Below are 17,118 nucleotides of genomic sequence, written 5' to 3' on the forward strand. Positions count from 1 at the left end.
AATAGAGCCTTTATTTTTTTTTTGTTTTATTGCGCTAGAAGTTGCTATAAGCAGCTCTCTTTTCTGATTGGTCAGTCTCCCGTCACGTTGCATGACGAAATACTTCTTTCAGGCATTACTGTATTGCCTGTGAAACCGTAAGTCATATTTTTGCTGTTTGTCGAGAATATAAAATACGCAATTTAGCCAGATATGTATAACCGTAAATATAATAGAACGTAACTAAGATATACAAGAAAGACTTTGCCGCCTTTTTAAAATGCAGTTTTCTGTTTTGTCTGATGCTGCGCAATCGTCAGTTCAGCTCCGTGTAGGTGAATGTGATGATTATTTGTCTTGTATAACGTAGATCCTTATCATCATCCTAAGTATTTGTTGAATGCTTAAAATATTAGTAATTTGGTAACTTTTCATATTCTCACTGACATTTAAATTTTACGGAGGTATTTTGTAAGCCTAATTAAATAAAGAGGCTGCCTCGAAAAACCACAAAACACAGCAAAACCTGAGAAATGTGATATTTAAATGATTTCAACTGCTAGCACCAGCTATACCCAGAAATGAGTAAATTAAGAGCGTGGCTCATTTATGTAGATGTTTGTGCAGCTTGTTAGAAGACACAATCTTACATAATCTATATTTGTACATATTTCGTATAATACGTGGATAGTTATGTCTCCATTTAATAATCTACTGTCTTGATGATGAAATTTGATAAAATATTACTGTAACAATAACAAGGCATGGAAATATGTTAAATGTTGAAAGTATAAACAGAAAGCTACATTAGCATTTCTAGAAACATCCCCGTTAAAACTAAATATTTGGACAATTTTCTGCGTTTGCAAGCATCTGCTAAATAAATAAATGTAAATGTTTGCTTTATACCATTTATAAGGAGTAAATCACATAGATGAGAAATGAAAAACCAGTAATTTGCCACATTTACTCACTGCATCTTTAGGTAGAAGCAAGATAACAGTAGTGGTGTAACAGTTTTCCCCCACCCCACAAAGATAATTCTTTTGTTAAAAATCCTTCACAAAGCAAATTCTCATAAAACATGTAATTAACAAATATGTAATTACCTCTTGTTTCAATGGGGAAAATGTGTTTCTGTGCCCCCAGATTGACCCCCTTAAATTCTACTGTCATAATATTTGAGACCAATATTAAGGATGAACACAGGGGGCACCACTCGAGGTCCATGCAACCACATCAGCACACACATTGCCTGAACTGCTTGTCCCATACGGACATCAGCACACCTAAACTCAATAAATGCCTGATCCCCAGCACTATAAAATGAGTGAAGGACAAACATCTAGTTGCACATTCTTGATCAGGTCTCTACTGCTTTTGCCTGTGATAATGTAGCAATCCTTGTTTACTCACCTGTTTCCAAAGTCCCATTCACAGTGTACTTCTGTTCTAGTCCTGAGTTCCCGTCTTGTCTGCACCAGTCCTCTGTGCTCCTACCCTGGTTCTCTGTCCCAGCCACATCTGTCATTCTTCTGTGTACCTGTTCTGTTCTACTTATGGTCTTTGTGAGAACATTCCTGTGTGTCCCTTTTTTCTGAGCACTTCATGTCACTTCTGCACTGTCATTTTCAACAACCACTTGTCCCGAGCGGGGTCGCAGCGAGCCAGAGCCTACCTGGAAACACAGGGCGCAAGGAAAAAAGAAGGAGGGAACACACCCAGGACGGGATGCCAGTCTGGCGCAAGGCACCCCAAGCAGGGTTCCAACCCCAGACCCACCCGCCGCCACGCCCCCCATTTCTGCACTTCATTTCCTACTTTGCACTGTACACTTGTATATCCACTCTGCTCTTGAGATTATCACCCTTTATTTGGATGTTACAGTATTACATGTCCTTGTTCATTTCACCACTGGATGTGACAGAAGAATTCATCTTACAACAATGAGGTCATCTGTGTTAAAGCAACTCCAGGAGGCGGTGGCTTGCAACAGAGACCAAATAGGCGGCCAACATCAGAAACTTCATCTCAGTAAATCAATGGCAATGATAAGGCCACTTCTTCGACATGGAACCCTGGGCACTGCACTCAGTCCACCCCAATTAGAATTGTGTTTGGAAGCAACTCTCAGGACAGTAGAGGGGAAGCCAACAATAGCTCAGAAACCTGCATCTCAACATGAAAGTGAGACAGTGTAGAACAAAGACGGGCATCTGACCCTGAGGGAGAGATGACGCCGGTTACAGGAGGTATCGTAGTTTTCCCCAACACTTCCTCACTTCATGTCCTATACGTCCACCCAGGAATCTGCAGCAGCACTTATACTGGTGAGTAGCATAACCATCTCTGCCTCCCTGTTTGTTTTACTAGTCAGACTCATAGATAGAACCAAAAGAAGAAACCAAAACTGTTGTAGACTCCAGCCCCACAGGGAATTTCATCTGGGTGGTTCCCTTTGTAACCATGGAACAGAGTTTAACGATTAGTTCTCTGGAGTGAGCACCTATTGGATCTGGAATTGTTGACATGTAGATAGTGCCCATTTCTCTCCAGGTGGGAGCATTTCATACAGAAACCATCAGATTCTGTCTGATTCAGTCCCCTTAAAACACCATGATATAGGCTACCCCTGGTTGATTGCTCATGATCCTGGGCTATCTAGGAATAAGTTGCTCTCTTGGGTAAAACAGTGTTCTCAAAGATGCCTAACCTTCCCATATATTGCCACTGTGGTGGAAAGTCCTAACACATGTTTGTCCTTGCAATTTCCTGTAGAATATCTGAACTGAACAAAAGTGTTCAGCATGTTTCAGGTATCTGAACCCCCACCGCATCTGCCTTGGGATTGCACAATTGATCTGTTACAAGGCACCATGCCCCCTAGCAGAAAGGTGTATCTTCTCTCCAAATTCAAAGAAGAAGCTGTGTAAGTTTATGGGGCAAAGCCCTAGAACTGTGGGTTATTCGGCCATCCACTTCCCCACCTTCTGTTGATTTCTTCTTTATTGCGAAGAAAGACAGGGGTCTGAGGTCTTCCATTAATTATTTGCATTGATGGGTCTTAAATGCCATTACTGTTACATATCCACTGTCCTTTCCATTGATCACCTCTGCCCTTGAGCAGTTTAATGGAGCATTGGCAATTCTCCTTTAAAAGACCCTCCTCAGCCCATTCACGCTCGTGGAATCTCACTGATACAACCGTCCCTTTTGCGCCTATGTCCTGTTCTCCTTCGTTCCTAGCTCCTATTCTTCGTTTCCTAGCTCCTGACCATTTGCCTCGTCTCCTGACTACGTTCATGGATCTTCACACCCACTTTGACCGTTGATCACCCGACTTTTTGCCCATCCCCGACAACGAGAACTTACCTGATCCCTTGGTTCCTGACAAACGATTCTGCACTCGGTTCCACGTGACAGAAGATTCCACCTTAAACATGGATCCAGCAGCGATCAAACATCTAAAAAGCGCTCTGAAGACACTCCAATGTTCGTTGCGTCCGGAAACAGGACCAAGAGCTGAGACGACGTGAGCTTCACTAGCATACCCTGGATCGCCACCAGAGGTCACCCTTGCTCCATCAGCGAATCCTCAGCTTGCCTTATGAGGGAAAGACCAGATTCTGGACCAACTCACACAGCAGGCATTCACCCTGGACAACCTGGCCCATGAGCATTCGCTATACCCCCAGCCGGCCACAAGGGAGACCCCTAGCGCCCTTACGGGTCGGTTGAAGACATCTGACCTCCACAGAAAGACAGAAATGCTTCCGAGAGGACCTTTGCCTCTACTGCAGTGGTGCCAGCCACTACCTAGCAACCTGGCCTGAGTGGCCTGTCACAGGAGCCCCCCCCCCCGGAATGACAGTCAAAGGTGAGTGACCCCTTCCAGTCAGTCAAGCAGCTCACTGTTCCCACAGCCCTGACATGGGAGGGGAGTGCCCATCGGTTGGTTACACATGCGTTTATAGACTCTGGAGCTGCTAGCAGCTTCATAGACACCGCTTTTGCAAAGTCACACAGTATTCCCACGCGACGTTATGACGTTACGTTACGGGTTAGTGCACTCGATGGGCAACCGCTGAGGAAGGGTGTGGTGGAATCCCGAACAGAGGAGATTGGGCTTTAGACAGGGACGTGTCATAAGGAGATCCTCTCCTTTTTTCTCCTCACCTCCCCTGACACCCTGGTAATTCTGGGGTACATGTGGCTGGCCTTACATGACCCGGTGTTCTATTGGAGTTCCGAGGAGCTGATATCATAGGGAGAACGGTGCGCCTCCTCTTGCATGCCCCTGCCCTGTAGAGCCACATCGGTCAAGAGCCTTGATTCCACACAGCCTCTGAATGTGCCAGATGAGTACACGGACCTCACAGAGGTCTTTAGCAAATCGCACGTGTCTGCCCTACCTCCGCACTGCCCATGGGACTGTGCTATCGACCTTCTGCTGGGAACCTCCCCTCCAAGGGGCCAGGTTTACCCACTGTCCCTACCCGAACAGAAGACCGTGGAAGAATACGTGACAGAGGCCCTGTTCTTGGGTATTATTAGGCCATCTACCTCACTGGCCTCAGCGGGTTTTTTCTTTGTGGGGGAAAAAGGACAATGGTCTGTGCCCCTGTATTGACTACAGAGGTCTCAACGAGATCACTGTGAAATACCCTCATCCCTTGCCATTAATCATGGCCGCGCTAGAACAGGTCCACGGTGCATGGGTCTTTACCAGATTAGACCTGTGCAGTGCGCATAATGTAATCTGTATAAGAGAGTGGGATGAATAAGAAACAGCGTTTAGTACCGCCCTAGGCCGCTATGAATACCTGGTTATGCCTTTCAGGCTAGCTAACGCTCTTTCTGTATTCCAGGCCTTCGTAAATCACGTGCTGGGGAATTCGGTGAATAAGTGTGTACTTGTGTACCTCAAAGACATCCTGGTGTTCTTGCATTCTATGACCACATGACACACATGAGACAGGTGGTCGGCCGCTTATTAGAAAATGGCCTCTTTGTTAAGAGTGAAAAATGCCTGTTTCACCAGGAGCATGTGTCTTTCCTGGGATTCATCCTTGACCCAGATGGGGTGGCAGTGGACCCGATTAAGGTCCACGCAGTGCTTGATTGGCCCCATCCGACCTCCGTGAAGGCTCTACAACAGTTTTTGGGGTTTGCGAACCTTTACTGCCGGTTTATTCACGGTTTCAGTAGCCTTGATGCTCCCGTCTCCTCATAGATAAAGGGTCCCAGCTCACCTGGCAGCCAGAAGCCCTTGAGGCATTTCAGGATATCAAGCAACGTTTTACAACTGCCCCGATCCTTAAGCACCCTAATCCATCACTACCTTTTGTTGTCAAGGTGGATGCCTCGACTGTGGGTGTCGGGGCAGTTTTGTCGCAGATACAGGGAACCCCAGCCAGGCTCCACCCGTGTGCATATTTTTCACATAAGCTGTTGCCCGCGAAGCACAATTACGACATCGGTAAGAGGGAATTGTTACTGTACGTGCGCTACTCACCCATTCTTGGTCCTTACGGCCCACCAAAACCTGGAGTACCTGAGGACAGCCCGTTGTCTCCATCCTCGACAAGCCCGCTGGGCTTTTTTCTTTACCTGGTTCTAGCTCACTGTCTCATATCACCTTGGCTCGAAGAACACCAAGGCTGACGCTCTGTCCCGGCTGTATGACAAGGACCCAACCCCTAAAGCACCCAAGACTAGCCTGTAACATGGTGATCTTAGTGGTGTTGGACTGGTTTTTGAAGTCCTGTCATCTGCTTCCTTTGCCCCTACTCCCTGCTGCCCTGGCCACAGCCGAGCTTCACTTCCAGAACGTGTTCTGGACCTTCAAGTTACCAGAGGACATCGTCTCTGACCAAGGTCCTCAGTTTATGTCCAGGATATGGAGAGCATTCTGGCAGAGACTTAGAGTTTCCGCTAGCCTTACTTCTGGATACCATCCCCAGGCTAACGGACAAGTAGAACGACTAAACCAAGACCTTGGCTGCTTCCTCAGAAGCTACTGCAGACAAGACCAGGACCAGTGGTCACGTTTCCTGCCCTGGGCCAAATATGCCCATAACTCCCTGTCACATTCCTCCACAGGCCTGTCCCCTTTCCAGTGCATCCTCAGGTACCAGTCTCCCCTGTTGCCTTGGTACCCTGGTTCCTCTGACGTCCCCGCTGTGGATTCCTGGTTCCAGAACAGCGAGGCGGCTTGACGGGCAGTGCAGGAACATCCTCACCAAAGCGTTCACCGATACAAACAACAGGCTAACCAACACCACCGCACCTTGGTCTTCCAACCTGGGCAACGGGTGTGGCTGTCCACCAGGGACATCTGTCTTTAGCTGCCCCCCAAGAAACTCAGCCCCTGGTTCATAGGTTCCTACAAAATCCTTTGACGAATCACCCCAGTCACCTACCTGTTACACTTGCCTCCTCACTTTCGCATCTGCTCCACTTTTCATGTCTCCCTTCTCAAACCCTACAGTACCTTCCTGCTCCAAGCCACCCGGGGAGGCCTGACGCCCCCTCCAGTGGAGGAGGATGGGGAAGCAGCCTACACTGTCCGCACCCTCCTGGATTCCAAGCGCCGGTGCAGGGGTCTGTACTACCTTGTGGACTGGGAGAGGCACTGCCCTGAAGAGTGCAGCTGGGTGTTGGTTTGCAATATCGTCAATCCGCCCCTCATCACTGACTTCTATCGGGACCATCTGGATAAACCGGCACCCTGTCCCAGAGGCTGGCCCCCTTCCAGGCATCGCAGGCTTCTGAAACCGCCCATATGGAGAGGGGTACTGTCACATCCACGCCTGCATCACAGTCTATAGCACGTGACGCAGATCAAGCACCAGATGAAAATCAAAGCACTCTCGTTTAAAAGACCTTCCTCAGCCCCTTCACGCTCGCAGAATTTCACTGAGACAGCCGTCCCTTTTGCACCTATGTCCCATTCTCCTTTGTTCCTAGCTCCTGTTCTTCGTTTCCCAGCTTCTGACCATACGTCTCGTCTCCTGACTACATCCATGGATCCTCACTCCCACTCTTACCGCTGATCGCCTGACTCTTTGCCCGTCCCCGACAAGAACTTGCCTTCCCTTGGTTCCTGACAAACAATCCTGCACTTGGGTCCAGCCGTTCCCGCGTCCCCGGTTTTGCGTGATAACATCAGACATGGTTTCTTTGACTCGGCCTAAAGCAAGGAAGGAAATCCAGAGGTTTTTGCTAATTTCTATCAGTGTTTCATCAAAGGTGTTAGCAGTATTGTTATCTGTTTTGCACTGCTATTTCATGTGATTCATGGTGTAACAACATATCTTAGTTGGAACCTAAAAACTTTACAAACCATTCAGGGACTTAAGGAATATTTCACCATAGCCCTCATTCTAAGGCTTCCAGATTGCCTTTCATTGCCTTTTGCGGGACCTGCAATGCAATTAAATGCATCAGAACTTGGTGTGGGTGCGGTATTATCACAGATACAAGGAGCCCCTCCCACAGAAAGCAATTATGATGTAAGAAATAGGGAAGTATTAGCAATTCAACTTGCCTTGGAGGAATGGCGGTACAGGTCAGTGGGCAGTACTCACCCTTTTATAGTTTAGATTGGCCACTGCACTCTGGAGTACCTGCAGAAAGTAAACAGGTAAAATTCCAGGCAGGCACAATGAGCCTTGTTTTTTTACCTGATTTAACTTCACAGTAACATGTCATCCAGGGTCTAAAAATGGCAAAGCGGATGCTTTTTCCTGGTTGTACAAGGTGTTCCCAAGTTTGCAACCTGCACAGCCCGTACTTCCTGACATACATTTCGTTACCCCAATCAGGTGGGCCATCCAAGTAGTGAAAGAGGAGTGAACACTGCTGCTCCCCAGGGCTGTATGCTCAGTCCACTGTTGTTTACCTTGCTGACTCATGACTGTGTTGCAAAGTACAGTTCAAATCATGTCATCAAGTTTAGTGATGACACTACAGTTGTGGGCCTCATCAGCAACAGTGATGAGTCAGCATACAGGAAGGAGGTGGACCAGCTCACAGAATGGTGTAGGGACAACAATCTATCTTTTAATGTTGTTAAGACTAAAGAGATGTTTGTTGACTTCCAGAGGACCTGAGTAGAGCACTCAGCACTGCACATCAACTGAACAACTGTGGAGAGAGTCAAAAGCTCCAAGTTTCTTGGTGTGCACATTATGGAGGACCTCTCCTGGACTCTCAATACCACCTGCCTAACTAAGAAGGCCCAGCAGCGCCTTCACTTACTACAGAGGCTGAAGAGAGCCAAATTCCCCCTTCCCATCCTCACCACCTTCTACAGAGGGACGATAGAGAGCATCCTTTCCAGCTGTCTCACACACCCACAAGACATGTGCTTATAAACAGTTCTGTACCACCCAGGACAGAGAGTTTGGCTGTCCACTGGGAATATTAAACTTCACCTACCCTCAAAGAGTTTCCAGAGTACACAGGACCCTTCACGATCTTGAAAGGAATTAACCTGGTCACATACAGTTACCCAGCCATTATAGGATTTTCCCCACATTAGCTCAAACCCTATTCCACCTTGCAGTTACAGAATCAGTCTCCTGTTGTCCCTGCACCACCCCTTGAGGTGGGTGGCATCCTGGCTTATTTAGGCAAGGCTCTTATGGACTCCTGACAATGTGGGGGTTGAATGTACCTGGTGGACTAGGAGGGTTATGGCCAGGAAGAGCAATCCTGGGTCCCTGCAGGTGGCATCTTAGACCCCAGTCTCATAGAGGACTTTCACAAGGTACATCCAGACCATCCTGCTCTTCACACAAAGGGGTGTCATCCTCGTTGACAGAGAGCTGCTGGAGATGCTTCTAGAGGAGGGAGTACTGCCATGATCCCTAAGAGTCAAACTCAGGATGAATGTAAGGGGTGTTGCTCTTGAAGCCACTCCACCACACCAACATACTTGAACTCAATGAACACCAGTAAAAGGCATGAAATATACATTACATTTATGTATTTAGCAGAATCTTTTCTCCAAAGCAACTTACAGTGGATGCTATGTACATCTAGTGCAAATTCTTGACCAGTTCTTTATTGCATTCCCTAGTGATCTCATAGCAGTTCTCGTTTCATGTTTACTCATTTGCTTACAGAGTCCCATTCACAGTTTGTTTTTGTTTCAGTCCAAAATCTACGGTCCTGTCTGTGTCATTCCTCCGTGCTCTTGTCCCAGCCCTGTCTGTCACATTTCTGAGTACTAGTTCCCTTACGAGAATACTCATGCATTCCTTCGCTCAGTGTTTCTCTATCATGTTGCCATTTCCCTTCTTACATTGTACATTACACATATACTGTATATTCACTCTACTTTTGAGAATATCACACTTTTCGTCTGTTTTTGGAAAAATGACAACGCACATCTGTGTCCGCATTACCATCAGATGTGACAACACTTGTGTGTGCTAGTTCTGATCCACTCAGATATTTGTGCGTCTCTGTTTCATGTCCCTTGTATGACATCTGAACTTAATTTCCTAATTTACACTGTGCACTTGTACAGTATATCCACTCTGGACTTGAGATTAACACCTTTATGTGCATATTTTGACATTACAGTAATATACGTCAATATCTGTGTCAACACTGGGCGTGCCAGCTACAATAGCAATAACTTCATCAAAATGTACAGTTACTGCAACAATTAACATTAGTTATCATAAAATGATATAACAAGGCAGTTTCCCTTCATTAATTACTGTATAAATTTGTATGGCTGTCTACAAGCACTTGTTCAGCTCATTTATATGTATTATATACTGAACACTTAACAAAACACACACACAGGCTGAAACGTCTTGTCCCAGCCGGGGTCATGTGAACCAGAGCCTAACTTGGCCACACAGGGCACCAGGCTGGAGAGGGAGGGGACACACCCAGGGTGGGATGCCAGTCCGTCACAAGGCACCCCAAGCAGGACTCAAACCCCAGACCCACAAAAGAGCAGGACCTAGCCAAGCTAGCTGCGCCACCACACCCCCCTTAACAAAACACACCTATAATACTGTAGCGCGCTGTGCTCTGGGTTTGAATGGGGCAAAGAAGGACACACAGACAGCATTCATTACAGACATTTATTGGAGCATTGGCACACAGTGAGAGGTATCAGCATGAACACAAAGAAATAATGCTCTTGGTCCCAGGACCCCTTTTCCTCAAGGACCTGCACCTCAAGACAGCCTTCCCAGCCCAACACATTCACCTCCTTATATTCCCGTGAGTCACTATAGCTGTTAAACACTTAATTTACATTTTATCCACAGTTCAACTATTTACAATAAACCCATTTTCCTCCTCAAACATAACACTCCCCAATAACATGGGTCGTTACAATACTTTATGTATTGATTTAGCTTTTGATCCAAAAAACAAAACAGAATGGTAAACACAAAAGGAATCAGTTAAAACAGTGCAATTAATTCACACTTATTGAACAAATTGACATGGTTTGGACAGTTCAAACTGGGCCGAAATTACTGACAAATAAGTCACAGAAGAGCACATGGTGGTGCTGGTCTCATGCAGCTCAGCTGTTGGAAGGCGTGATCCACCCATGCATCCATCTGTTCATCCCTATCCAGCAAGTTCCCTATTATATGCTATGTGGTTTGCTCCTGGCCTCCACCACTTTTTCTATAAAAATTTTTCAAAATTAATTGTGGATCATATCTGATGTTTGTTATTGATTACAAAAATCTAAGTTATTGACATAAGTGAATACTTGTCTTTAAGAATCAAGTCACCTCTATTTCTACCCCATTTTCAGCTTTCACAGTAAGCTGATTAAACGAACCAAGATGATGAGGACCAGGGTCATCTTTCTTCTAGCAAGCACCTCACTTCTTACCCTCTGTCAAGCCCAGGAGCTGAGCCTTGATGACATGGAGCTGGTGGCCAGAACCACAGACTTTGCTTTTAGTCTGTATCGCAAGATTGCCAGCACCAGTGATGATAACATCTTCCTTTCACCACTAACTGCAGCAGCGAGCCTGGCGGCTTTGTCAGGAGGAACCCAGAGCACCACTCGTACAGAACTCCTGGAGGGCCTTGCCCTGTCATCCCTAGAGCAGGATGGTCAGGCCAGCCGAATCCCAGAACTCTTCCAGAAGCTAGATGACATCCTTACCCAAGATGGAGCTTTCCAATCTGACAGGGCCATTGCTTTCTTCCTCAGCCAGAAGGTGGAGGTACAGAAAGTCTTCAGTGACCAGTTTAAGAAGTTCTTCAAGGCAGATTTACCTGAAGTTGACTTCTCAAATCCCGAGGCCAGCAAATTCACTATAAACCAATACATCAGGACGCAGACTAGAGGCAAAGTAGCTTCTGATGTTGGTAATATTGATCCCGAAACCCAGCTGATGCTCATCAACACCATCTTCTTTCAAGGTAGAGCTCTTAAAACTTTATATGTTGTCTACGTGTCTTAGAAGCCAAATGAGGAAATATAATACAACAGCAATATATAACATTTGGTATTTCACTGACAAATTTTATTTTCAGTACTTCCCTGTAGTAGCAAAATCAAGCTGTCTGATTTAGAGTCCTATCTTGATGACATGATTGTGTTCCTTGTCTCATCACTTGATCCTGAAATTCAGCCATTTTACTCTCACTTCAAGTGCTTTGCTGTCAGGGAGATTATTATTCATATGTAACAATTCCTCTTCTGAGTACAGACACACACACAGGCTGAAACCACTTGTCCCATGCGGGGTCATGGGGAGCCAGAGCCTAACCCAGCAACACAGGGCATAAGGCTGGAGGGGACACACCCAGGACAGGATGCCAGTCCATTGCCAAGCACTCCAAGCAGGACTTGAACCCCAGACCCACCAAAGAGCAGGACCCAGTCAAACCCACTGCACCACCACATCCCCTGTTCTCTTCTGAGTAGACCACATAATATTTAGTTTCTTTTATTGCGGGTGTGTAATTCATTGTTATTGTATTATTTTCTAATGTGTGATATGTAATATCATTACATATAATTTGTGTACCTTTATTACACTTACATTTATTCATTTTGTAGATGCTTTTCTCCAAAGCGACATACATCTCATAGAAAATACAGTTTGTGCATTACCTTAGGAGAAAGAGACATAGCTGCAGATGTGTGACTCTTAAGTAGTTAATTTCTTTCCTTCACCATATGCACTGATGTTCATCACACAAGTAGCTGCATAAAACTTTACCAAAATATCGCCAATTCTTAATTGCCTTCCTAGGAGTTTTGTTTTTTTTTTTTGAGATCCATAAAAACATTTACGTTACATTGCAGGAGTGGCTCTGTAAAGGGTTGATCCAACCATGATTGTGAACAATTATGTCTTACATGAACATAAGAGGTCATGGGTAAAGTGAGTCCGGAAAAGATGAGTTTTAAGACCCTTTTTGAATGTGGACAGAGATTCAGCAGTCCTGAGTGAGAGGGGTAGGTTGTCCCACCACAACGGAGCCAGAACTGAGAACGTCCATGCTTTATCTTTCATGCGTGGGACCACCAAGCGGGCAGATGTGGAAGAGCGTAGCAGTCTGGTTGGCATGTAGCAAATTATCAAGTCTTGTAGATAGCTGGGAGCAGTTCTATTGATGCATTTGTAGGCCATAACCAGGGTCTTAAATCTGATCCGGGCAGCTATGGAAAGCCAGTGCAGAGAAGCGAGTAGGGGAGATACATGCGAACGCTTCGGCAAGTCAAACACAACTCAGGCAGCAGCGTTCCGTATCAGCTGTAGAGGTTTGATGGCAGTAGCAGGAAGGCCAGATGAGAGAGTTGCAGTAGTCCAAACAGGATGTCACCATGGCCTAGACAAGTAGTTGGGCAGAGTCTGTTGTGAGGTAAAGACGGATCCTGCGGATGTTATGCTGGATGTATCTGCAGGTCCAAGTTGTGGCTTCGATGTGCTGAGAGAAAGATAGATTTGAGTCAACCACCACACCCAGACTCTTAGCCGAGGAGGTAGGCAAAATGAGTGAGTTGTCCAGTTTGATCAAGAGATCATGACAGGAAGACAGGCCTGCTGGGAGGTGTAGGATCTCTGTTTTGGAGAGGTTGAGTTGCAGGTGGTGATCACACATCCAGGCAGAGATGACTGACAGGCAGACAGCAATGCGCGTGGAAATGTCTGACGGTCCAGGTGGAAAGCTGGGTATCATCAGCGTAGCAGTTGTATTTGAATCCATGGGAGGCAATGTCAGGGCCGAGGGAGGAGGTGTAGATCGAGACGAGCAGAGGACCCAGTACCGAGCCCTGCAGGACACCGGTTGAAAAATTTTGTTGAAACATTGTGTAAATATATATATATATATTCAATTCAATTTATTTTTATAGAGCGCTCTTCTCACGCAGTGACACAGAGCACTTTAACACAGGCATAAGGCAAGAAAAACAGATACAAACAAGGAAGACAGTCAACTAATGCTACCACAATGAAGTACTTTTTATAGAGCTATAAGTATGCCTACTGCGCCACTGGGGAAAGAAACAAAAACTCCCAACTGAAGGCTGAGGGAGAAAAAAACCTCTGGGGGTCCATGGGGCAGTGGTTGCCCACCCCTCCTGGGCATTCTGGAAAGTAACAATTGTAAGCCAGTGTGTAACAAGTAATAATGATTATGTTGCTAAACGGCATCTTGGATCCCCAGCTGAGCACGGAACGTCTCGTTCGTCATGGCAGATGGACATCATCCTCTGTCAGTACGGGATTCATCTGTCACCACTGGCTGGCCTCCTCAGGTCTTATGTAGCGAGGTAGTGCTCAACAATAAGATAGAACAGAGTTAGTATTTTGTTACTTAAGTAAATTTAATATGCATTTTTATAAAGGTGATAAAAAACAACCACAGAAGGTGGAATTACATTTTGAGGTGGAATGCCTGAGTGAACATGTAAGTCTTTAGTCAGGATTTGAAAACAGAAAAAGACGTATATATCCATATGTAATTTATTATATGTATTTATTAATGTGCTTCAAAATACTATTTAACGGACCTCTGTGTTCATATAGACGTTATTTTACAAGCATTTGGATTTAACAGGCATTCATCAATGTTAGACACCCACTCCTACCAGTTAGGGCATTTAATTGAGGATATAGTGTAGGTATTTTTTTCAGTGTCTGTTATATGCGATTCCATTACTTGTGGTTTTATCATCTTTGTGTTGCTTATTGAGTTGTGTTAAAATATGTATAATGTTATTTTGGTCTAAGCTGAAATGTTGTCTTTTTTTTTCTCTTAGTGAAATGGGACCTCCCATTCAACTCAAGTTTCACGCAGGAGGAACGCTTTTATGTGAACAAGTATAACATTGCCCAGGTGCCGATGATGTTCCGAGCAGACAAGTACTACTTAGCCTATGACCGCTCCCTGAAACTGGGGGTACTGAAGCTGCCATGTCAGGGCAAGGTAGCCATGTTGGTCCTCTTGCCAGACAAGGATGTTGACTACACTGCTATTGATGAGGAACTAACTCCCGAGCGCTTCCGTGGCTGGGTGAAACAGCTCAAGAAAACGTAAATGTCCCTACATTCTCTCTCTCTCTCTCTCTCTCTCACACACACACACACACACACACACACACACACACACACACACAGAGTTATTTTGCAGAATGCAATCCATCTTCAGTGAAACCAGCATGTATTGATATATTGGTAAATATGTCAGAAAATCTTATCTATTATTATTTATTATTGTATAATATAGATTTGTATAAGCTGGGACACCTGGTAGCGTAATGGTTATAGCTTCTTTCTTTAGCCCCAAAGGTTGCAGGTTGAAATCTCATGTTTGGCTGTATTATCCTTCAGCAAGGCCCTTTCCCTCCCAGTAAAAAAAAAATGTTACCCAGCTATATAAACAGGTAAATAATTATAGGTAGATTAATAATGTAAATCACTTTGGAAAAAAGTATCAGATAGATGTTAGTGTTGTTTTGTATGTTGGACTGACAAAACAGGTGGTAACTAAACTGAACATTTATATAGCCATATGCATGCTTAAACACCTTTAAAAAATAGTTTGCAGTCTGATTCATCTCAATTTTTCATGGCTTGTACTTGTTTCCCAGCAAATTGGAAGTGCAGCTGCCAAGGTTCAAGCTCGAGCGGAGCTACTCCATGCAGAAGATCCTTCCTGACCTTGGCATTGTTGATATTTTTGAGAACAAAGCCGATCTCTCTGCGCTCAGCAAAGAGGCAAGACTGAAGGTGTCTCAGGTGGGTCACTGCTGCTGTACTTAAACACCGAATCTTCCTTATGAAAGTTAATTCATGACCAAATAATGGTAGTGGTCTCTCTTAGATTACATTTATAGCCATGTAACTTTAGTAAACTGACATGTGAGATCTGAATCTTGTTTTGTAACTCAGCCTAATCATCTAGGAGGGCTGTTTTGGTGTTTTTCATTCAAGTGTCACAGTCAGTGTTACCAATAAGCTTTACAGTTTGAAGAAGTTAGAGCAAGGATGTGTTTTACAAAAACAGCAATTAGTGAAACATCTGGGAGCAACTAGTATAAACCGGTTTGAAAAAAGAGCAAAGACCTTGACACTAATTCTGTGATCCATCGTTTTAGGTGCTTCTCAAAGGTGGGATCGAAGCTGACGAGAAAGGTTTATCGAATTCTGCAACGATGGCGAGCAGCATCACCGAGGTTTCCATGCCTCCCCGCCTGACCATCAACAGGCCGTTCCTTTTCCTCATCTACCATGAGGTCACCAACAGTCTGTTATTTATGGGACGAGTGATTGACCCCACCAAGAATTGACCAGGAGAGAGTACTATACACAGCAAGCATGCTTCTCACGCAAGATCTCATGCTACTGGTTTTGTTTCAGCTGAACCAAACATAAAATCCTATATACTTTGTGCTGCCTCCCATAAACCTTCTTGCTTTGGTTTTCTTAGACTGAAGAGAGGAAGTTATTAACAAGGAAAATGCAAGAGTCCATTCATTATGCTAAAGCTGAAATGAAATTAGAAAGATTTATTGACATTCGAAAGCCAGAACAGCTTTACTCGTGTGTGAAGATCAATGTTTATAACTTTTGGTTGAAGTAGATCACATAGATTGCACCTGAGATGTTTCATTCAGAAAAGAAATTTTAAACCTGGTATGACTGTAAAATGGCTGATATAGCTGTCCTGACCTATAAATTAGAAATAAAAAGATGAAATGCATGTTGTGTTACTTCCATTAATCAATCAGTCACCACACACTGGCTAAAGCCGCTTGGCCCGAGCGGGGTTGTGGTGAACCGGAACCTAGCTCAGCAGCAGGGCTGGAGGGGGAGAGGACACATCCAGGGCAGGATGCCAGTTCGTTGCACGGCACCCCAAGCAGGGCTTGAAGCCTGGACCCACTGGAGAGCAGGACCCGGCCAAACCTGCTGGTTCTGGAGAAGCAAACTAAAATCATTTTTCATCTACACAAAAATAATAGCAATTTTTACCAACCCAACCAACCAATTTCAACAACCGCTCGTCCCAAGCAGGGTTGCGGGGAGCTGGAGCCTATCCCTGAGACATTGGGTGCAAGGCTGAAGGGGTGAGAGGGGCACACCCTGAATGGGACAAGCAATATTTAATTATAAGAATTTTACATTTTATCCATTTAAAATAGGAATCTGGGGACTTAGCTTAATCAATTCAGGTTATGTATCACACAATATTTGGGTCCATTCAATGTTAGCTTTTTGGTCACATTTCTAACTATGCCAGGAAAACTCCAAATACAGCCATAAGCAATTGGCATTTGAACTGGTCTTTATTTCCTAAGAGTACAGATCTGTCAGTTAGGGAAATGGAGTTGCCCAGTGTGCCCACCAAAACCAGTGAAACAGGTACATTTGTCTTATTAAATATACCAGGATGTCGCCATTTATGTAAATTGGTGTGCACTACAAAATGGTATTTTTCTTGTCATCCTTACTATCTATGTGTGAAGGAATGAGTGTCTGTGATGACCCTGCACTAGATGGATTTTCCATTACAGCCCAATAACCTATGCCCCTGGGATACGCTCTAGACCACTGCGACCCTGCATTAAACAAGTACTTATCAATATTGAAAAAAGAAAAAAATTACGAATTTACTTTTTTT

General features: G+C 44.9%; 1 protein-coding gene across 4 annotated transcripts; it reads left to right on the forward strand.

Moving 5' to 3' along the window:
* LOC108918122 (protein Z-dependent protease inhibitor-like) lies at positions 1 to 16,200 on the forward strand. 4 transcript variants are annotated; one of them, XM_018725138.2, is made up of 5 exons: positions 1 to 137; positions 10,781 to 11,400; positions 14,255 to 14,528; positions 15,086 to 15,233; positions 15,593 to 16,200. In XM_018725138.2, the coding sequence occupies exons 2-5, from the start codon at positions 10,812 to 10,814 to the stop codon at positions 15,782 to 15,784; spliced, it is 1,203 nt and encodes a 400-aa protein (XP_018580654.2). In that variant the 5' UTR covers positions 1 to 137; positions 10,781 to 10,811; the 3' UTR covers positions 15,785 to 16,200. The 4 variants fall into 4 exon arrangements, with proteins under 4 accessions (XP_018580654.2, XP_018580655.2, XP_018580656.2 ...); XM_018725139.2 differs by lacking the exon at positions 1 to 137 and adding an exon at positions 292 to 310; XM_018725140.2 differs by lacking the exon at positions 1 to 137 and adding an exon at positions 1,759 to 2,309.
* The last annotated feature ends 918 nt before the right edge of the window (positions 16,201 to 17,118 follow it).

Source organism: Scleropages formosus, chromosome 8, assembly GCF_900964775.1.
Source record: "Scleropages formosus chromosome 8, fSclFor1.1, whole genome shotgun sequence".
Taxonomy (NCBI): domain Eukaryota; kingdom Metazoa; phylum Chordata; class Actinopteri; order Osteoglossiformes; family Osteoglossidae; genus Scleropages; species Scleropages formosus.